Consider the following 23471-nt stretch of genomic DNA (forward strand, 5'->3'; position numbering starts at 1 on the left):
CATTTGGGAAATCACCTATATCCATCCGGAACCCAATATTCAAACAGATTTTATCCCTTTCAAATAGTTTCAAAACATGTATTATTTCTATCATTTCAGCATCCATACATTTCATATATTCAATTCAAACATCATATAAAATACAATACAATATTTAAATTGACATATTTAAATGCTCATTCAAGTTATACGAATCTACCTGACTAAATTGCAGAAATACCAAGATTTAAGGGCATTTTGGTAATTTACTATTTTCTCAACTTTCACCCGATCTTAAATTAATAATTTAATTTAATTTATTAATTTAGATAATAAAACAATTCATTCCCTTCAACTTGGTCATTTTTGACATTTTTACAAAATTTTCCCCTAAGGTTTTACTTTTATTCAATTTAGTCCTTGAGCCTAAAACATGTAAATTAACCATACTAGCTGAATATTCATATATATTTTCCTCCCCCTCCTCTCCATTCCACATCCTTAATGTATATAACATGCTTATAAGTAACATTATCTATAATTTCACTATTTACTTATATGTATATTCAAAGCTTGTCATAGTCACTAAATTATTTTTATCTTAAGATACAGAACTCCAAATTAAGATTCGTTAATTTTCCATAAAACTAGACTCACATATATTCTTACCATAAAAGTTTTAGAATTTTTGGTTTAGCCAATAAGTACAGTTTATTCTTTAAAGTTACCCCTATTCTGAAGTCTGACAGTTCCAACCCTTCTTCATTAAAATTAATTATCTCCTTGTACAAGATTAGAATAATGTTCTTGTTTGTTTCTATTGAAAATAGACTCATTCAGGATTCTAAAATGTAAATTTAATCCCATAATTATTTTTATTTAATTTTTATGATTTTCCAAAGTTAGAATAGGAAACCCGAAATCATTCTAACCTTGTCTCATAAAATTTATTATATCTCATAATTCAAAATTCTATTTCTTACATGGTTTTTTTATAAGAAAATAGACTGAATAATATTTAATTCCATATTTTTCATCCTCTAATTCGTTTTTCAAAATTTATGGTGATTTTTCAAAGTTAACCTACTGCTGTTGTCTAAAATTGTTTTAGTGCAATATGTTTATTTACCATGTTTATAACACCCTTATTTTCTTTCTCTACACTATTTCTCATTACTTTCTCTTATTTTCTCTTCACTAACATGTCAAGAACATAGGTCCATATATAAGAAAACTCTACATTAACATCAATTCCGTGCTTTTTCAATAATATCAAACTTAAAAATATATTGAAATCATGATGTTCTTACCTTGTTCTATTGATTTCAATCTTCATCTTGATTTTCTCTCTCCTTCAGCTTCCATTTCTTGAATCCAACTTGATATTCTAACTTCCCATAGTCTCCTTAACATTTTTTTCTCTTGGTAGCTATGAAAATTCTTTTAATTTTTGGATGAAAATGATGAATTTTTTATAGAAGGACCAATTTGTAAAGAAAGCAAAAGTTCCTTTCTTTCTCTCTTTCTCGCACGTTAGTGCATGGGAAAAATGATCATCCTTTTCTTTCTTTCCTTACATATATATATTAAATAAAATAATAATCAAATAATCACATATCATTTAAAAATCAATTTAAAGTATTAATAAACTAATATTTATTTATTTAATTTATCTAAAATATCTCCAACATCATCATTGTCTCTAGATTTCTCTCTCCTTCTAATTGACCATATTATCCTTGATTATGTTTTAAAATTTCATCCTTGAGTCATCATTTAATTTGATAAAATTATAATTTAGTCTCTCATAATTCTTTACTTATTCAATTTGGTCCTAATTCATCCATTTTCCTTAGTTTTTATATCATTCTACCCTTAAAATATTTGCATTATTGGTCTTTAAACTTTTTCATATTTACCCTTTAACCCCTCAAGTTTTTGAGTATTTACTCTTGTGCAACAAAACTTTTAGTCCTTTCCTGAATCAAGATATCATAATTTACTTGCCAATGTTGTCATAACTCAAAACTTCCCTTTTTATCACTTATTTCCTTATTTTTTTATATCAAGGATAATATTTTACTATAGAAATTTTCGGGGTATTACATGAAAAATGAGCAAACTAGTTGAAAGGATAATACGTTGTCTATTAAGTCCAATTTTGGAGATATCTTGTCTTAAGCATCAGAGTGGATGACTCACAAAAGATAAAGACATAGATGTGACTGACTGGACTAGCAGTATATCGAACAAAACCAAAGCAGGATACATCCTGAATCCGTTTATGGATTTATTCACTTATGACGTTCATAGTGTGACATACCTAAATCCAGAGTGGATAGTGGATTATGTATGTGTGAGTTGTACACTTTGACATAAGTAAAAGCCTGAGTTCAAATAGATAAGGAACCAAAAGCTTGTGTGTTGGATGTACGAATTTTTTTAGTATGTAGCGTCATTCATAACAGTGAAATTCATAGCACAAAACATGGGTAGATGATATCCTCTCATTGGCATTACATAGTTGATGAAAAGTAAACGTGGTCACAAGTCGTCCATTTTTCTGATAGATGACTTGATCACTATTTGATAGTGATTGACTTTTCATGAAGAAAGATGTAATGATTACCACTATATAAAATAATATAATATTAGGAGAACAAATATTATCCTAAAAATATCTATGATGTCCTATAAGGGTATCACATTTATGATAAGGTTATTGGACAAGTACTGTGTAGTTGCTTTCGTAATGATATGTCATTGAGGAGAGCTCAGTTACGATATTATAGTGGAATGACTTCTTGACTAAATGAGTTTATAATTAATAGACAAAAAGCTGGAACTTAATTATAAATCTTTTGATCTTCAACTACATATATCCAATCAATCCCTCTGTTAGCTTGTTGAATCCAGATATGAATTGTGTCTTTGAATAGAAATGAACGGAATGAATAGAAAAAGAGAAATAGGAAACATTCATGAATGATTATGTTCTTTTTCAAAATGGATAAATGAAATCATTTGGAAATGAATGTAGGTTTCAATGAAAATAAAAATAAAAATAAAAATAAAAATTTGCAATCCTATATGGATTACTTAAAAAATAGTGGAAGAATGAGTTTATCTTTTTGGACTATTTTGAAGCCTGAAAATGAAAATAAACCATTCGGTTATAGTGAACGTGTTGAGTTGTGAAATATTGAACATATTTTCTCGAAATTTTACCAGAGGCAAAATTATCAAAATTTTGGTAGGGATAAAATAGGGATGAGAACTTTGTTTATATATAAATATTAAAGTTTATTTTAGGAAATAGAAAAACTGAATCAAGTTGGATCACATTACAGAGTACTAGATTAAAAAGGCCTAAGAAGTACTCGTACTTGGACCCGATGTAAGAGAGGCCTAAAACCTCTCATGTGACATGAAGGGGGCGACAACCTTTTAGGAATACTAGGGTGTGTTGTGCACATGTCTCCTATTCTAAGTAGGAAGTTATTTTTCTATTTGAAATAAACCATTACAACTCAACAAAGGTTTTACTTTCTCCTCGTATAAATAAATGGCACCGATAGAGCTATTTAGACAACTTTAAGATATCGTTATTTTTATCAAAAAATACAGAGTTTATTCTTAACTATTATATATATTTTTCCGGAATAACAATTCTATCGTTTTCTATTAAGAAAAGAGAATTTTTGTTTTCACCCCAAAAAGAGAGAAAACTTTTTCTAGTTCTGTGTTTCAATTCAATTGGTTCGAGCCCACACTGTAATATCCCTAACCCGAATCTATCGTCGGAACAGAGTTACGGAGCATTACTGGAGTTTACAAATCAAATAGACAGAAAATGCAAACATTTTATATCATATAGCATTCATGTCAAAAACTGATCAAAATCATATATATTGTTTCTTATACGAGCCCTCGAGGTCCAAAATACACATTAGAAACAAATTGGGACTAAATCAGAAACTTAAAATTTTCAACACTGCAGGGATCACACGACTGTGTGACCAGGCTGTGAGACACATCCATGTCTTAGGCCGTGTGACCCAAGTCAATTTACTCATACGGGCTGGGACACGGCCGTATATCCCTATTTCGAATGCTTACACGGCCTAAGATACAGTTAATCATAAATTAAAATCAAAATTAATCTAGACATAAAATATTAAAAAAAAAGACTTCTTACAAATCTCAACATCTTATATTTAAGACCTTAGCGATAAAAGGTGATGAGAGTTGTTGGAGGATTTTCTCATTTTTTTTTTCTAGCGGTGATATGATTTATAAATTTCTTTACTCAAAGTACAAATATATCTTAAGTAGTTGAGCTGTTAAAGAAAGATTGGGATACTAGTAGAGCACAAGTTGGTTAGCTTGTCTCAAGAGATACGTCTTTCTCATTTGAGTAAGTTTCCTCAATATGTATAATGCATCTCCTTCCAACCAAACCCCCAATTTGCAAACCAACATTTATGGCTTTGTAGCTACTATTGCACCCAATTCAAAACTCTATTCAATTCTATTATAACCTCATAACCCTATTTGTAAAGTTTAGATATAGGATATTTGTCAATCTCATAAATTTGCTTGTGCAGTCTAAAAATTTCACAATGTACTAAATACTATTATATTAAATTATGGGTAATTATTAGTAAAAAAAAAAAAACTCCACAAGCGAGTTTAAGATGATATAAGTGTCATTTTTAATTATTTAATTATTATTTTATTACACCATAAATACAATGTCAATGGAGTTTTTAGACTTCACAAGTACCGTTAAGAGGTTGACGAGTATCCTATAAGGGTAAAATAAAATATTAATATATATATTTAAAAAAGAGACACATGTCAATTTTTAAGACTACTTATTAAATAAAAAGAGTACACTACCGGTGTACCAAATGCTCATCCTTCTAAATTTTTGTTCAAACATCATCTTGGTGTAAATTATCCCATATATTTCAATAAGTTATTAGCTTTAAGTACCCAAATTCAAAATTCACTACACGCAATTATATATGTGGGTCTCCAAATCGCACGATGTACTAGTATGATACTATAATTATTTGATTTTATATTTATTTCATTCTAACTAAGATAAAAACAAAACCCTATGCTTACTTTAATGCACAGTCAAATCCGAATATTTCCTTCAAATGTATTACAATACATGATCATCTCTCTAAAAAATCACTTGATGAGATAAAACTTTATGAATGAATTTTTTGTAATCATTCAAAGTCCAACTAAACATATAAACTTTATTTGCGCAAACCGAATAATGTGAACTTTATAAGTAACAGAAGATTTGATTTCTCCTTCTACATTGTTCGAGACCTCTTAAAACCGACCAAAGATCTCATGGTCATATACGGTTCAATTTAACCAGACATATTTAAAGAGTAGTTCAATTATGACAATTGTTTTCTTTTAATATTCTTTCCTTTTAAAAAATTATATTCTAAAAAAAATTTGGTTTTTATTTTTAAAATTAATATATTCTGTTAAAGTCTAAGTTCTTTTCGTGATTGACCAAACTAAATATTATATATATTCTTCTTGTTGGGATTTGAAGATATGTTTTATTTTGTAAGATATTTTCGAAAAAATTATTATTATTTATTTATTTTTATATTATTTAATCTCCTATTTAATAGTGAGTTTGATTTTCTGAATAATTTCATTATAAATTCTCATTATATCTGTTTTAGTCTCTATTCAATTCATAAATAGGAAGATAATACGTTTTAGTACATTCGAACTCAGGTCCTCCTACATTAACAATAATGTCTATGTCAATAGAGTTAAAACTCAATCGACAAACCATTGATTATTTAAATACGAAGAAATTAAATAAAATCAAAATATATATGGAAGGGAGCTTTCGATTTAAAAAAAAAATACTCACTGGCTTTGTCTTTGAGGTGCTAATTACCCTTTTCTACTAAATATTAGTTTCTTATTGCCTAAATTCGTTGGTTTATAACTACCAAGTTAGAAACGTGATTTTATTAATTAATATTTTAAAATAAATAGCAGTTATAATATTATTTCATATAATATAAAACTGGATAAATTATTAAACTAGTCACTTATGTTTCAATTATTATATTTCAGTTACTTATGTTTCAATTGTTACATTTCAGTCACTTATATTAATGTGTTGTAACATTTTAGTCACTGAGCCGTTAATTGTCGTTAACGGTAAGCTGATGTAACATGTTAAATTATCATTTTAAATAACTAAATTATACAATTAATCCCCATATTTTTACTTTTATGTTCTTTTAGCTTTCTTCTTTTTTTTTCATTTTCTTCTACTTCTCCTCTATTTTCACCACTTCTCCATATCTTTTAACGTAGAAGTACATAAAAGAAAAAAATAGATAAATTTTAAGAAATGAAAAACATAGAAAATTTACGTTAAAAAAGACAGGGAATGAAAGAAAATAGAGAGAGAAACAGAAGAGAACGAAAAATAAAAAAGAAAAAGAAAATTCAAAGAATATAAAAAAATAAATTGCTCAAAATAAATAGGGACCAATTGTATAATTTAACTTAAAATTTTCGTTTGAATTGATGATTTAACGTGTCACATCAGCTTTATTGTTATATTGCTAACTGTAATAAACGCTCGGTGACTAAAATGTTATAATCGATAAACGTAAGTGACTAAAACTTAACATTTCAAACATAAGTGACCAAAATGTAATATGAGAAAAACAAAATGACTATTTTGATAGTTTACCTTATAAAATAATAATTAACTGTAATTTTTTAAGTAACCGACTGTAATCTATTAAAGAAAGAAAGATAATAAAACTTAATGTTATTCATAATTAATTAAATTAGTGTTACGAGTTATTAGGCACTAATTCAATTGGATAATGACTAAAATATCATTGCATTATAAAGTAAATTTAAATTTTATCGTTTTAATTAAAATTAAATTTGAACTTTATCGTTTTAATTAAAATTTCATTCTTTTACAAATATAATTAACACATAATTTTATTTTTATCCACATCGTGGTTATACCATAATTTAATTTTTATTTAAATAACAAGTTAAATAGATAATTTTAATGTTTAAATGATATAATGAATTTGGAGTTGTGTTGATATTATGGATTTAGACTAAAGTATAACATCGATAACAGGAAGGAAGTATAATATAAGGACTAAAACTCGAATTTAACCAACAATCAAATGTGTAAGAGATAAGTTCTTTGCATTGAATATATTCTGGTGAAAGAAGGAAAAAAAACAAGAGGCATATGCTGAAGTAACGATTCACAATGTCTCTAGAATTTAGAGCTATATGTTAAAGTGACCTTAGGTGTCACACCAACTTGCCACTCTTTTCACTAAAAAAAATCTCAATATTCCAAATCACCTGAGCGAATTAAGATTTACTTTTGAAAAAGAGGAAACGATAGGGGCCGATTTTTTCGGGAGAAATTTGTTATTTCTCGTTTATTCGAAGCAACAGATTTCATAATAAATAGGTGTTTAGTTTAAGTGGTAATATACTAGCTTTTCGATGTCGTATATGATATGAAAATTTCTTAGTAAGTAATCAAGTGCGATGCGATGTATGTGATTTGTCTTATTAGACATCTAATAAGATATATTCATTTTGTGAACCCATTAATTCTTCGTAAAATTGAGAGATAAAAAATTTAATTGAAATAATATCGATTTATTGGGATGTTCGCCAGCTTTTAATGAATGATACTTCATAAACTTTTCTTAAAGAAGTTGACCTCTCCTTATTAAATGGGCTGAAAGAGATTAAATTGAATTTATTTAAATTTAAGAGGGTCAAGGCCACAAATTATCCCCAAGCTTCGCCGCTAAACTCCTCTCAGGGCGAGTAATTTGATAATGACAATGGCAAACTAACGGCAGTTAGAGGCTTTGGTTCCTTGGACCCTCCTAAAATTTAATATTTTAATTCTTTTTAAATGAAAATTTTCATTTTGACTTCTCTCAAAAATAATAATTTAATTTAAACTATTTTAATGGAAAAATAAATATATTCTTTAGTACATGTATTTGATCTTAATATTCATTTTGGTCCTTTTTTTATTTCAAATTGGTACCCACGTTTGACTACTGTTACACAGAATGGTACCTAAGTTAAATGATGCTAACTTTTATTTTGTGGTCCAATGGTTATTTAATATGTGATGATGATGATGTCATTATCTAAATATTAAATAAAAAATCTAAAAGATTCTGGAAATATAAAATATATATTTCGGGTAAGAAATTGTAATTCTTTTTGTGACTTGATGAATATTTTCATGATTTTGATATAAATTTTAATAAAATTTATAAAAAGTTATTTTATTAAAATAATTGATTTTATATTTTCATAAAAAATGATACTTTTTTATAAAAATATGAAAATATATAAAAAATTGATTTTTATGTTATTTTTATTTGGTATCAAACATTATAATTTTTATATTTTGAATTTTTAATACATATTTTTATAAATTTTTATAATTTCCCAAATGTTATTATGACATCATCATCGCCATATGTCAGATAATAAATTTGATACCATTTTGTGTAATTTAAAAACAACATAAGTACCAATTTGAAAAAAATATATATAAATAGCAAAATTAAAATCAAAGATAAACATAAGCACCAAAAATATATATTTATCTCTTTATTTTCCAATTTGATTCTTCGTAAATTTGGTTTTTTAAGAATTTAGTTTCTTTATTTTTAGATGTCAAAAAAAATTAATTGTTAATATTGTTAAAATTATTCTATTAAATTTATTCTGTGACACCTTGAAATGAAAAGAAAAAAAACAAATTTGATAGTCATAAAATAAAAAATTAATATTATAACGAATCTAAATTTAACAAAAGAATTTTTATGATGTTAGTTTGGGGTGAGCATTCGATCGAATCAAGTGAAAAACTTTAGAGTTAATCGAGTTGACGAGTCCCATTTTATCATTCTAACTCGATTTGAAAATTTTCCAAATCGAGTGAAATTAAAAAATAAATATGTCAAATTAAAATATTATTACAATATAACTAATTCAATGTTAGAACATATAAATTTGAAAATTCTTTCAAAGCATAATAAGAAAAAAAGAAGAAGAAGATATTTTAGTATGATAAACTTAAATAGTTAAATTTTCCAAAATTATTATTTTAAAAATTTAAGTTTTTTATATATTCTTTAGAACTTTTATAACTTTTTAAATATCAATTTTGATATTTTATAAATATTCTGAATTTTAAAAATTATATTTAAAATTTTTGAAAATTATTTTGATTTTTTGTAAACTTTGTTGAGAGATAAATTTACCTATTTTAAAATTGACAGGATCAAATGGGTATTCACATTAATCATTATTCGAATTGTAAAATTTAACTCGACTCGAACTCGAATTACTTATTCTAGTTGACTCGAAAAAATCAAATAACTCAATTCAATTAACTCGAAATTCGAAATATTTTTTAATTTTTTAGTCGAATCACTTTTAATAATAATTGGACCTGTATACTTAAATCTGAAAAATATAAAATGATTAAATTTCTTAAAATAAAAAGACGAAATTCCGAAATATAATATTCTAAAATTTTAATTTTCTTAGGACCTTCGCAATCGAACTTATTCGTCAAACCTTTATTCATTCGTTCGGATACAATTTAAAGTACAAAAACTGCACTTTCGAAAGCATTCTATAAAACAAACGATCAAGTCCTAGATAATTGCATTGGAGTCCTTTTTTAGGGGTTTTAAAGAGCTGCATTGCATGGGAAGAGCTGCTTTTACCAAAACCAAGATTTTGATGCTAAGGTACGTAATGTTGTCGTTATAATTTGGGTTGATTACAACAGATTTTCTTAATCTATAGAATGAATTTTAAATTAGTCCTTAAATTTTAAAATGGTTTAATTGGGTCCTAAAAATATTAGTATCGTATTAACCAAGTTTTTTTGTCACTTTCGCTGTCTATCTGGGTGTTAAATGTTAGTTTATGTTTGATGTAGAGCATATTTAAGACGTGTTTTAAATATACTTTATTTTTGAAGATTCAATTAGAACATTTTAAAATTTAGGGATCGTTTTAAAGTTTGAGCCATAATTTTGAGATGTTTTTGTTTGGTCAAAAATGAAATTTGAAATTTGTTCTGTACTTAGAAAAGCCAAAAATTAAAATTTTTACCAAAAAAAAAACCATACAAAAATACAAAATTTAGAAGCAAATCATTATGAACTTAATAAATATGTTTGACTTTTGGAAACTTTATTCGGGCGTAGGGAAGCAAAACGCGTTGAGCGACCATTGAGCAAAATTGCAGGCGCAGATCGGGAGATCAATAAGAAGTGCAAGAGTAACGACGATATAAAAAGTTCATCGAGTTGGGTTCCACATCCAAAGAGTGGGATATATTTCCCGAAAGGCCATGAATGGGTGATGGATGACGTTCCGGACCGGGCGGCTTCTTTCGGTTCAAGTTTCTGGGTTCGAAGCGTCGACGGTGTTGATAAACCGGAGTCTTCGGCTCATGATGACCACTATTCCCATGCAAATATGTGATGATCAAACAAAATTAGTCATGGAGATAAGGAAGGGTTTTTATGAAATTTGAATAAAATATTAGGACTTACAAGCTGAAATTATCAATGGTGGTGTGTAATGATAATTTCAAATTATATAATCTATGAATTATGTAATTGTGTTAGAGTGGTATTTAAAATATTTTAAATAAAATTTTACATACAAATCATTAAATCGATAATTCGATCCATTTAATTACGAGTCTAAAATATAATTGAATACGAATTGATCTAAAGTTAAAACTAATCGAAATTGAAATAATTTGAAAATTTTAAAATTTAAATTGACCAAAAACATATTAATCTAATCAAAAATCAATCTAGCAAAAGTAGTTAATTATTGAGTCGAATTATTTTTTGATATAAAGATAATAGCTATAAATAATTATTGACTCCTAAAAGGATAGAAGAATGGGACATATAATGCATTATAGGTATATCATCATTACACTTTAATTGAATTATTTTATTCCACCTCTCAAAATAAAAAGAATTAAATCTCAATCGACATATTTAAATATTCTAAATAGTAAATAGCTCATGGACAATTTTTTTTATATATAAATAGTTATTTTATAAACTTGTCCATGGGTCGAATCAGGTTGGTCCTAATAAATTTTTGGGCCCAATTTAGCCCAAAAAAATGAGCTTAAATTTTTATTCAAGCCTGGTTTGGATAAAAATACTAAAACCCGGGTATGGTTTGACACTATTAATTTTTTTATATAAAAAAAATAAAAAATATAATACACTAAAAATATTAAAATAAATATTTTTCAACAAATTGAAATAACATAATAGTGAAATGGTAGCAAAACAACAATTTTTTATTGTAAAATCTAGGTCAGGCCAGGGTAAAAAAATACCTTACCCGAGGCTCGACCTATTTTTAAAACGAGCCTTATTTTTTGTCCAATCTCATTTTTGGACATATATTTTTTGTTAAAATCCTCCTATTTGTCGACGAGCCTTCGGGCCAGACTAGGTGACTTGGCTTATAGACAACTCTAGTTCATATCTTGAAAATTGATTTGTCTAACCTAAATATGAAATCGACCCAAATTAAGCCAAACTTGAAACAATTCAAATAAATAATTAGACATGACCCGAATAAATAACTTAAAATGTCTTAAACTCAAAGTAATTATAACCCGAAATAATCTATATCCCAATCACCAAACCTTCAAAAATTACAATCAAACTTAATTGACTTAAATAAAAATTAACTAAATTTTAAATTTAATCTGAACCCAAAATTTACCTAAACCAAATTTCATTTAGTTTTTCTATTTATATTGACCAAAGTTGACTTTAGAAATCTATTATGTCTATTTCATTTAATATCGATTTTTTTTATTTTTCAATGTATTTATTGAAGTTAGATAGTAACTAATCTTTTCTATTCGTAGGCCTATTAAGAGGTAGATATTAAGTTATGAGTTTTAAAATTACTCTATATACAAGGTGAGAATCAAATTCTCGACTTAAGGTAATAAAAATATTCTCATTGAAGGAATATATATCATTTTCAATTAATAATTTGATTTATAGTTTTCCATGGTCAACAGTCAACGCAAAAAATCTTATTGAAGGAAAATAAATTCTATGTTGATGTAATGGAACACTTTGTTTAACGCGTGGCTACATCTAAATACTAGTCCTTCAACTAACACATAAAGATATACCTTTTCTTTTCACGGTAAATTTCTGGGTTTAGTCCCTCTAATATATTGAAATTCAGATTTAATTTCTCTAATTGATATTCACAAGATATTTTCCCAAATCATCAAATTTCAATGACACAGTTGGTTGATTAATGGGTTAAGGGTGTAAAAAATCTTCAAGATTTTTTCAAGAAAATTAATTAACCCTTGTTCTTTTTTTTTTTACTCAATTAGGTACTTGAATTGTCAAAATGCATCAAAAAGACTCTCAAACTTTTTTTTAAAAAAAAGAATCAATTAAACCTTTATTTTTTTTACACTAAATTGAGTATTTGAACTGCCAAAAGGCATAAAAAAAGACCCTTTGATTGTTAAATTTAATAGTCAAACCGTTAAAGTTAACTGACCCTAATTTTTCAGTTAAAGTTATCTTGTGTCACAATCATGGCGTGAAATGTGGCAAAACAATGATAAAAATTAAAATAAATAAAATTTATAAAAATCATTAAATTTTAATAAAAATATAAAAATATTAAAAATTAGAAAAAATTATAAAAATCATAAACAATTATAAAATTGTAAGAAAATTATAAAAAATGTAAAGAAATATAAAATTTATAAAAATATAAAATTATCGTACAAAAGAAGTATTTTATAATTTTTAAACAAGCATTTTATAATTTTTCTATAACTTTAATTATCTTTATTTTTTTATCATTTTTGACACATGCCACACTATATTACGATACGTGATGACTTTAATTAGAAAAAATTGGGGTCATTAACTTTAATAGTCAACGGTAAAAATTGATGGTTAAAGGGCCTTTTTGATACATTTTATAATTATTTATGATTTTTATAAAATTTTACAATTTTAATAAATTTTATATTTTTATTAAAGTTTAATACTTTTTATAACTTGTATTGATTTTTATTTTTTATAATTGTTTTGCCATATGTCATGTTGTGGTTGTGACACGGGATGATTTTAATTGAAAAAATTAGGGGCAGTTAATTTTAACGTTTAACTGTTAAAGTTAACAATCAAATGTTATTTTTTATGTAAAAAAAGTATGGGCTTAATTGCTTTTTTGTGAAAAAGCTTGAAGGTATTTTTTTTTATATATTTTGAAAGTTCAAGTGCCAAATTGAGTGTAAAAAAAGGTAGGGGCTTAATTTTTTTTTGAAAAAAGTTTGAGGGTCTTTTTTTATGCATTTTGAAAGTTGAAGTACTCAATTGAGTGAAAAAAGTAAAGACTTAATTACTTTTTTGAAAAAAATTGAAGAGCTTTTACACCCTTAAACCTCGATTAATTTAACATGATTTAATTTTTTACTTTCTTAATATTACTAATTATTATCCGAATTTGTATTAAAAATATATATTATGGCTACCTTGACCATAACAAAATTGTCAATAAAAATTTCACATCATCGTTATAATGATAAAATTAATAAAATAAATCGTCAACCATTAATGAATAATAACCTCAATGCTAATGAAATAAAAAATAATGAATGACTTATAAATAAATATTAATAATTTTATTTAAATATATCTAAAATTGAATGTGAAATTTAAAAATAAAAAAACTAAATAAAATTGTTAATATTTATTGATAATTCTTTCACTAATTTTGTTTATACTCAAGTATCATGTTATTATTCGATGATAATGTATTTGCGGTGTATCAAATATTATTCTTTAATATCAAAGATGAAATTATATAAAATTAAAATATATAGATTAAATATTACATTTTAGCTTAGGAGGGGGACTAAAACCGGAATTAAACCATTTAGGGTTAAAAAAACGCACATCCCTTTCCATTCATTTTCTTTGAAGCTAAGGCTATCGATTTTCATTCGCAGGAATTTCTCCCGCGTTTCTTCGTAGGGTTCATCAGCTTCTCTTCCTTTATTTCTTAATCCAAATTACAATTTGCATGTTTATTTAAATTTTTTTTGGAGAAATTAAAAATAAATTTTAATTGGTAAGATCAGATCAAAACACCATTTGGGGGTTTTAGTTGGATGACAAGCGCTTCGGAGTTATTCTACACACGAAGGTCAAGAGTGGGTCGACCCGATCCGGATTCAGGGATTGGGTCCTCAATTGAACGGAATTACCATCGCCGGAATCATCTCAGTCATCACAATCAGAGGCATGATTTGGACGGCGGTGATTCCCTCCGCCGGTCTCCCCACGTGCGCCACTTCAGCTCCCGTGCTTCCTCGCTCTCTGTGCGCTCAATTTCTCTTTTACCTTTTTTTTTTCAAATTATTTATTTCTTGTTAGGTATTTGTTTTTATTTTATTGCTGAGAAAAAAGAGAACTTAAAGGAAAAATGGGGGTGAATTAAGTATTATTTTGGAAAGGAAAATATATTTATTTTTTTATTTTTAATTTAAGAAATGGATTTTCAACCAATTTATTGGTACTTTATTCGTTGTCTGTTTTATGCTTCAATACTGAACTTTGCTCTGAAAATTATTAGTTTTAAGCTAAATTTATCAGTGAAATTACTGAAGAATAGGTATTTTCTTGACAATTTTTCTAAACCCTAAGGCTCTGCTTGTTATGAACGACGGAAAGGAGTGAATTGGAAAATTGTTTATCTGATGGTTAAGTTACAAAGTAATAAGGTGGATATGAATCTTAACATTTGATGAACAAATTTTCCATGTTCATCCTTTCCATCTTTGGTACCAAGCAAAGCCTAAGCTCACTTGCAGTAAGATTTTGCCACATATACAAGAATAAACAAGGAAGTTTGATATTATTACCTAGTCTCTGTAATTTATTTCTCCTTGCCTGAATCGCTTATATTTGGATATTACTTTTTCAGGAGCGTTCATCAGTGCGGTTTGATGAAGGTACCAGCGAGCTTGTATCGAGCAATGGGTTAAATGCAGTCGGTGTAAGCAATGCAAGAAGGCAAAGTTTGAGATCAAGTGAGAGGCTTGCTAGAGAAGGGTTTGATGAAGGTACTGGTGAGCTCAGTTCGAGCTATGGATTAAATGCAGATGGTGTAAGCAGTTCAAGCAGGCAAAGTTTGAGAGCAAATGAGAGGCTTCCTGGAGCTGTGCTGCTTGCAAGAGCAAGGCTTGTTGAAAGACTAAGAGGCGTGTCTGTTTCTGCAAACAGGTTACCTAGAGCTCTCTGCAAATTTGCAACTTTTAGTATTTGCATTTCTTGTCCATGTATTATGTACAGCATTATTACTGGTCAAACTGCAAGAACAAGTAAATTATAATAGCTATTGAATCATGTTCTTTCTTATCTGCATGATCTTTGACACCAATTGGAAGCCACTTTTATCATTGATGGTGAACTTGCCTGTGGCACTCAATTTGTTTTGCTACTCAAGTTGGACCAAATTTATCCCACTATTCTTGGTCTGTCACAAATTTCATTTTTTAAAGACAGCACAGCACAGCACATCTCTTCTCTATTACTTATTTCTGAAGTTTGATGATAGGATAGACAAGTCATGTGGAGCTCTGTGTCTGTGAAAGTTTTACCTAAATTCAGAATGATTTTGCTCTTGAACTTTGATTTTGTGGATCTGTTGAGGGTGCAATATGATCAAAAGAAGTGTCTATCATATGAGCAATTTGCATCGTAACCTGTAGGAAGAATCAGTGCCTTGCAGTTCATTGTGCTACCTTATTATTAGTGAATCCAAATGATAAATATGTAGTCTTGTATTAGGGGTAGTAGGAGTCTGACTTGGTTTAGCAGTAAGAATAGAGATACCGTATCATATGGTAGAGCTGTTAGGGGTTGTAGCCAGTTAATGTTGAGACTAATTTCACTCGGTCCAAACTATTTTCCAACTTACCATGGACTTTTCAGCTGGTCAGTTGGGTGGGTTGTCACTAGTGAATTTGAAGTTTCTTCTATGGAATTGCCTAACATAATCATCATATTTCGGCAGGCTTTTTCTTTTTTTCCTTGAAAATGTTTAAGTTGAATTTAGTCTCTCTCTCGCTCTATATGTATATATTCTTGAATAGATTGAATTTTTGTTTTTATGCTTGAAATTTCTGTCCCACTTCTGCTAATACATTCAAGCTGATATTGCTTTCGTCACTCCTTACCTACCAGTAGTACCTTAATTTCCAGGCCCACTGCTATTATTGATGCTTTCTGCCCATTAGTGCCTGTTGTTCTCGCATTGCTAACTATCAATATGGTCCAGTCCCACTGCTGGTGCTTCCTATTCTATGGTAATATTAGTGGTTCTAAGCTATGTTGCTCGGACTCTTCATTTGACACTCGTGTCTGACACACAAATACGAGGATATGACCTCCAAGGATCTTTTAAATATATGGAAAAACTTAGAAAAAAGTAATTATACCTGTACTGGATACATATCCATATCTGAAACTCATGCCTGACTCTGAGTAACATAGGTTCTAAGTAGTAACATCATTAGCCACTATGACTATCCAGACCACTTTTGGTACCACTTCATGTACACAGCGAATTAGTGTTACTCGTTTCCTAACTACCATCTACTGCTTGAGAGAAGCATGCGGACCACTCGATCCTGAATTTTACTTGCATGTGGCATTCAATAATGGACACATATATGTTAGGTCCTGCATTAACCGCTATTTAAACATTTTGTACATCTTTTCTTTTCCCTCTCATTACGGTTTCTTCCTGTTGTTTTCTTCAGGCGAAGCAATAGAGCTCCACCTAATGCTTCCCACCGGGAGCATGTAACACGCGATGATTTTAGGATCATAAGTGAACTCTCTACAGGGTTGGCTGCTAGGGGTTCCCCATTAACCTCTGAAGCAGAAAGATTCGAATTGTTACGAGAAACAAACAAGAAGCCTCCTGGACTTACTCAGGAGGCTCTGGACCGTTTGCCGCTGGAAATTTTCCGCAGCCAAGACATCAATGTTGAAAGGAAGACATCAAGGGAATCAAGAGATTGCAGTATATGCCTTGAAAGCTTCGGAGAAGGAGATGTGCTTACTCAGCTGCCGTGTGGGCACAGGTTTCACTTTGCTTGCTTAGATCCTTGGCTCAGAACGTGTGGGGACTGTCCTTACTGTAGAAGTATACTATAAAACAGGCCCCAACTCACACGATAGAACATATACATGGTCTAATTATGATTTTCATCCCCTACTTTATGAAAATTGAGAAGTTGGTCCCTCTACTTTAATTTGTCAAAATTTAGTCATTGTAGCATATGAAAATTGGAAAGTTAGTCCAGGTGTTATTCAAAACATGAACTTGAACAAATGAGTTTTGTTAATTTGTTGCATATAAGTTGTTAAATTGCTGGTTTCCAAACAAACAATTCAATAATAAGGTTTAACAATATTACTTAATTAGATTAACTTTTCGGTTGTTATAACTTACGTGGGACAAATTATAACAAATTAAAGTAGAGGGATTAATTTTTTAATTTTTGTAAATGATGATGCTCTTAATTAGAGATATGTAAGTCTTGGAATTTTGACGGATGCAAAAACAAAGAAAAAGGTTTATGAATATGGATTAATATATTTTTAGGTACTTGCGTTTGATTTTAATGTCAAATTTTGTATTTGAGTGTTGATATATGAGTTTAATTTGATATATTGTCAGTTGCTATCCATGCCTTAGTGTCAGGTTCAGAGGAAGTAATATATTCTTGAATGGCGGCCCCTATAAAAACATGTTATTCATACTGCTACACTTTTCACATTTATTGTATGGGTGGAGATCATAAAGAGAAATTGATCATGGCTGTAAATACTAAATAAGAATTCAAACTTTAGTCCTCCATTTTCTTTGGTAGAGGGCGTATTAGAGATAACGTGACTCAATCCCAAATCATATTTGAAGCGATGAATATCCTAACTGTTAAGTTAACATACGGAATTCACATTACAGTGTTTATCTTGTTTTGTATCTAATTAAATTTGTGGATAACAATGCATTGTCAATACTTGGTCAGATGTTAATCCTTTATTTTTGGTTTTATCTTATAGATATATATTTGTAATTAGATTCTAGTACACCTATTAATTATGACCCAATTTAATAACATTGATTTGAATTTCAACTCAAAAGCTTAAATATTATTCAGTTCAACTTCCTTTTATAAAATTATAATATGAAATAGTCCTAAAATGATCGACCCAAAAATTAAGTGTTGAATTTGAATGATTTAAAATTAAAATAATTTAAACTATCAACACAAATATAAATTAAGTTAAACTTGAAATAACACTTAGTGTTTTTGAATCAAATCAAATAAAATCAACTAATCGAATTAGTTGAACCAATAAATCAATTGATATATCAATTCGGGCAAAAGGATTGAACTAGAGCTATCCATGGGTCAGTTGGACCAATAAATGTTTCCCAATAAATTGAAAACAAATTTTTAAAAGATATTTATACTTAACTAATACCAAGATATAAGTGCAACTTAGTAAACAAATGGTTCTAAAATAGTAGCCAAATCAACAATAAAAAAATAATTATACAATATTTAAACAAAAACAATAAAATAGTAATAATATAATAGCGAAATGACAGTAAAACAATGACAAAGTAACAACAATTTTTTTTACAAATTTGAGCCGGATCAAGTTGAGCCTGAACAAAAAAATATTAAGACTCAACCTATTTAAAAAATATACTTTATTTTTTTATTAAAATTTATTTTTTAAACTTATATTTTTACCTAAATCATCTCACTTTTCGAACAAATTTTTAAATTTAAATAATCTGAACAGGCCTAAATTGAGCTAAACTAACCTATTAAATCGAGAATAAGTAGATACATAATTCAATCACTGATACGATTCTTTAAAAATTGAAATATTAAATTAGACCTAAGTGTCTCCATTCAATAAATTAAAAATAAAAGAAAAGGATTTGGGTTTAAAAGTCAAAAAAGAAGAAAAAGGGTGGTTAACGCGTAGAGTGGGAAGTAATTACAGCAAGCATCGGGGGTCGTTGGTCATCATCATCTTCCTCTCTTTACGCGGCATTTCTTTTCCATTCACTTTACCCCACTCTCTACTCTCTCTTTCCCTCTTAATATCTTTCCATTTTCCTCTCCCCCAAAGTGAAACCCCCCATTGAAACCATCGAAAAGGTTTTCATTTAATCAAATCCCCTATAAAGGGATTATTATTATTTTTTAAACACGATGATGATGATGTTACGGTCCCTTTCCAGGCCGCTCGAACGTTGTCTTGGCGTTAGAGCTGGTGGGGATGCTCTCATGTGGCACGCTGACCTTAAACCCCACGCTTCCGGTGATTTCTCCATCGCCGTCGTGCAGGCTAACAACTGTCTCGAAGATCAAAGCCAAGTCTTCACCTCTCCTTTTGCTACCTACGTTGGCGTCTACGATGGTCATGGCGGTCCGGAAGCTTCCCGTTTTGTTAACAAACATCTCTTCCCTTTTCTCCACAGTAATTCCCTTTTTCCCTCTTTATTTCAACATTCCTTTTTTCCCATTCTATTCTGTATGTATGTATGTATGTATGACATGAATGAACATGTGATCATGTATGTATATAGATATGACCTTGTCAGGAAAATCATAAGTTGTCTATGGAATCATCAAATATGTATTTAGTTTGATAGATTTCGAACTGATGACTCCAAATAGACTTTCTTTTTCTAATTTTTAACAGTAAAAGAGGGACCAATGGGGCACTTAATTTTGATATTTGCTCTATTCTTATATATTTAACTTTTAAAACGAGTAAAAATGTATATATTAGGTGAGGTATTGATAGATTATGCATATTAAAAGTAATGATATTCAAGTTTTAACATTTATGGCGAAGCAGAGTGGGGTCGAGGCAGATCATGCCAGCAATGGAACAGTAATGAATTTGACAATATCTATCTTGCCCCGCTCCACAGTCATGTAGCACTATGTTTTGATGGGAAAAGAGAATATGAACTATTTGTCTAAATTTGTATCTACTTGGGGTTGTCTGGACTTGAATTTTTCGGAATAATTAGTAAGTGTAGTTCAAGTTTTGGCATTTTTCAGGTCATTTATTTTTCTTTGTTTTGCACACTTTTCAGTGATAAGCATGCACTTGGATTCTAAAAAAGATTGATGGAGACCCTTAAATTTTTTTTTCCTTTATTCATTGTAGAATTTGCTACAGAACAAGGGGGATTATCTGCAGATGTGATAAAGAAGGCATTCAATGCCACTGAAGAGGAGTTTTTGCGTTTGGTGAAGCGATCATTGTCCGTGAGGCCTCAAATTGCTTCGGTTGGATCATGCTGTCTAGTTGGTGCAATTTCGAATGATGTGTTATACGTGGCGAATCTCGGTGACTCGAGAGCTGTTCTTGGCAGGAAAGCTTCGGGGGATAAGGAAAACACAGTAGTGGCAGAGAGGTTGTCAACTGATCATAATGTTGGAGTCGAGGAAGTTCGAAAGGAGGTCGAGGAACTTCATCCAGATGACTCACATATAGTTGTTTACACCCGCGGAGTTTGGAGGATTAAGGGCATAATCCAGGTACAATTTTATTGACAAGTTGATTTATAATCGTTTAGTTCAAAACTAGTCTGCTTGAGAAATGATCAATATGTTGATTCTAGAATTAGTTGCCAATTAACTCCCTCTTCGTAGGCATTGCTTGCAACCATTTTGTTTCTTTTTGCTTGATGGAGAGGTATAATTATGGACGTATACATTGTGCATTAGAATGGAAGTTCATTCTAAAAAATGGTTATAATTCTGAGTATTTTCAACTTTTCCAAGAATATTTTGGTCTGATTTCCAGTACTGTTTCATGCTGCTATTTTCCATATAGTATGCCTTATATGCATGAGATGGACAAATGCAGGCCCCTGAAGCATAAAGCTAGGCTTATGTAACTGCAAGGAATCGATGCTCTCTCGTTTTTATGTTTTTCTTCTCTTTTTGTGATGTTGTTCCCCTTTACTTTGGTAGGCAAGTTGAGCTTTTTACTTCGATCCATTCACGAATCGAGAGAATAAGATGCATTAGCTTTTATCTTACATTGGATTGTAGAACTGGAGATGATTGATTAATACATGATCTTTGAGCATGTGAGTGATCATGCTGGTCTAAGCTATTTTTGTTTTTCTTATTTCAGGTGTCAAGATCTATAGGTGATGTTTACCTGAAGAAACCTGAGTTTTATAGAGATCCGATCTTCCAGCAGTTCGGAAACCCTGTTCCTCTTAAAAGGCCGGTTATTACAGCAGAACCCTCGATCCTTATTAGAAAGCTTAAGCCACAGGATCAATTCCTCATCTTTGCATCAGACGGCCTATGGGAGCAGTTGAGTGATGAAGCTGCTGTAAACATCGTTTTCAAAAACCCGAGAGCCGTCAGTATTCGTGTTCTTCCATTAACCTAATGAAACCTATGGAAATGCAACGCATTTCAGTATTGATATTTGTTTGCTTGAATGCTTGCAGGGTATTGCCAGGAGATTGGTAAGAGCTGCACTTCAAGAAGTTGCAAAGAAAAGGGAGATGAGATACAGTGACATCAAGAAAATAAAAAAGGGGATAAGGCGCCATTTTCACGACGATATCACCGTGATTGTAATCTATCTAGACAAACACCGAGGCTCCTTTTGTAATAAAAGAACCAAGCAGAATGCCATGGGTTGCACGGTGGCCCCGGTCGACATCTATTCCTTCAATGCAGATGGAGGAGATGAGGATCTGCTTCAAACAATTACATGAAATACAAGACAATGACTTGGTTCCAAGTAAGCTTTAAGTTATGTATAGGAAAACAGAAAAATCATATAGGTGGGATTGGTTAAAGTATAGAGTTTTTAAGGTAAATTATGTCAGTCAAGGATATAGGATTGATTTAATCTTTTGTTTTATCTCTTTATTCTTGTCTTTTGCCTTTTCTGAAGCTGATATCAAATGTCAATGGAAGAAGAATACCATTTTTGTATTGTTTAATTCCGTGTTCATAGTTTATGTATAGAAACTTGGGAAGATGAAAACGATATTCGATTCAATTCTATGTTGATAAAGGTTTGAGTTTTTGAGAACATGATGTCCTAAGTAATTTTTATTATCATAAAAATTATAATTTAATTTTGAATCCTAATTTTTGCCTTTTACGAGTCGAACAAGCGTAGTGCTGGGTAAAATATTTATCTCTAAATGCATGTAATTTTGAATAATTCAATTATTTATATGAAAATGCACCTATGAATTTCTTTTCATCGATTTAATTTAAAAAAAAAAAGGTAATATTTTAGCATTACGAAAATTAAAGAGATTGTTGCCAAAATTACTGGATACGCTCTCATTTGTTGTTCTTAATGTTATAATGTGAGTAAATTTTAAAAATATAATAAAATTAAATTGAGTATTTTGTTTATTTCCAAAATCAAATTCACTTAATTAATAAATTTCATGCATTCTTAAATTTTACGGGATCATATTTAAATACTGGGTTCAAAATTTTAAAACAACACGTATTAAGTTATTGTGAGGTTGTTAATACTTTCCTCATATATAATTGAATCTCGAACTCGAGTTTTCTCTAATTCTCAAAGTATAGACTAAATCATTAACTAAGAACATATTTTTATGATATTATTATTAAATTTCTTTTATGTTGGATTAGTATTGTTTCTTTATTTAATTTATGTGATTTGTCATAATAAATTATTTTTAAAAATTATCCTTATAGTATATTTTAAAATCATGAGATATTTAAAATATTTTATTTGAGTGATTCAATTTAGAGAAAATTGTTTGTGTTATTTCTTTGTATTTAAAATATTATAAAATTATACAAGTAAATAATTGTTATGTATAGATTTTGATTTTTGTGTATTTGTGTTGTATTAATATTATTATCATGCAAGGGCGAAGCCAGAATATTTTTTTAGGAGGCCAAATGAAAATTTAATTTTAATAGTTTATATCTTTATAATTTTAAAAGGATTGAATAAAAAATTATAATTTTAAGGAATCAAAGTACAATTTTATTTTTATTAATTTAAAATTTTAAAATTTTTAAAAACCTAAATAATAATTTTCTATTTTAGGAGAATCAAGCCCATGAGCCCTCTAGATTCACCTTTATTATCATGGCATGCTATATATTAATTATTTAACTATGTTTTATTTGCATCATGTCTTAAATCATCTATATTCTATACAATTTATCACGGTGATTTAATTTTAACTTTAACTTTATTTATATATTT

At 29.1% G+C, this 23471-nt stretch overlaps 3 protein-coding genes across 3 annotated transcripts; all 3 read left to right on the plus strand.

Annotated features, from left to right (window-relative positions):
- The first annotated feature begins 9672 nt into the window (after window positions 1-9672).
- Window positions 9673-10771, plus strand: LOC108485854 (uncharacterized). The gene is made up of 2 exons (XM_017789701.2): window positions 9673-9824; window positions 10290-10771. Exons 1-2 carry the CDS (start codon window positions 9781-9783, stop codon window positions 10567-10569), a joined length of 324 nt encoding a protein of 107 aa, XP_017645190.1. The 5' UTR covers window positions 9673-9780; the 3' UTR covers window positions 10570-10771.
- Window positions 10772-14067: 3296 nt separating this feature from the next.
- LOC108484352 (probable E3 ubiquitin-protein ligase RHY1A) lies at window positions 14068-18079 on the plus strand. Its single transcript, XM_017788108.2, has 3 exons — window positions 14068-14497; window positions 15103-15401; window positions 16943-18079. Exons 1-3 carry the CDS (start codon window positions 14288-14290, stop codon window positions 17340-17342), a joined length of 909 nt encoding a protein of 302 aa, XP_017643597.1. The 5' UTR covers window positions 14068-14287; the 3' UTR covers window positions 17343-18079.
- A 1091-nt stretch (window positions 18080-19170) lies between these two features.
- Window positions 19171-22298, plus strand: LOC108484392 (probable protein phosphatase 2C 63). Its single transcript, XM_017788164.2, has 4 exons — window positions 19171-19694; window positions 20397-20770; window positions 21375-21611; window positions 21703-22298. Exons 1-4 carry the CDS (start codon window positions 19427-19429, stop codon window positions 21973-21975), a joined length of 1152 nt encoding a protein of 383 aa, XP_017643653.1. The 5' UTR covers window positions 19171-19426; the 3' UTR covers window positions 21976-22298.
- Window positions 22299-23471: the final 1173 nt, after the last annotated feature.

Source organism: Gossypium arboreum, chromosome 13 (genome assembly GCF_025698485.1).
Source record: "Gossypium arboreum isolate Shixiya-1 chromosome 13, ASM2569848v2, whole genome shotgun sequence".
NCBI lineage: Eukaryota > Viridiplantae > Streptophyta > Magnoliopsida > Malvales > Malvaceae > Gossypium > Gossypium arboreum.

What these genes read in the sequence shown, in the direction of transcription:
- LOC108485854 (XM_017789701.2), top strand. Translation starts at nt 9,781, where the DNA reads ATGGGAAGAGCTGCTTTTACCAAAACCAAGATTTTGATGCTAAG. An exon ending in ACCAAGATTTTGATGCTAAG is followed by an intron (nt 9,825 to 10,289) that starts GTACGTAATGTT and finishes ATTCGGGCGTAG; the next exon opens with GGAAGCAAAACGCGTTGAGC.
- LOC108484352 (XM_017788108.2), top strand. Translation starts at nt 14,288, where the DNA reads ATGACAAGCGCTTCGGAGTTATTCTACACACGAAGGTCAAGAGTGGGT. An exon ending in CCCGTGCTTCCTCGCTCTCT is followed by an intron (nt 14,498 to 15,102) that starts GTGCGCTCAATT and finishes TTACTTTTTCAG; the next exon opens with GAGCGTTCATCAGTGCGGTT. An exon ending in GTGTCTGTTTCTGCAAACAG is followed by an intron (nt 15,402 to 16,942) that starts GTTACCTAGAGC and finishes TGTTTTCTTCAG; the next exon opens with GCGAAGCAATAGAGCTCCAC.
- LOC108484392 (XM_017788164.2), top strand. Translation starts at nt 19,427, where the DNA reads ATGATGATGATGTTACGGTCCCTTTCCAGGCCGCTCGAACGTTGTCTT. An exon ending in TCTCTTCCCTTTTCTCCACA is followed by an intron (nt 19,695 to 20,396) that starts GTAATTCCCTTT and finishes TATTCATTGTAG; the next exon opens with AATTTGCTACAGAACAAGGG. An exon ending in TTTTCAAAAACCCGAGAGCC is followed by an intron (nt 21,612 to 21,702) that starts GTCAGTATTCGT and finishes GAATGCTTGCAG; the next exon opens with GGTATTGCCAGGAGATTGGT.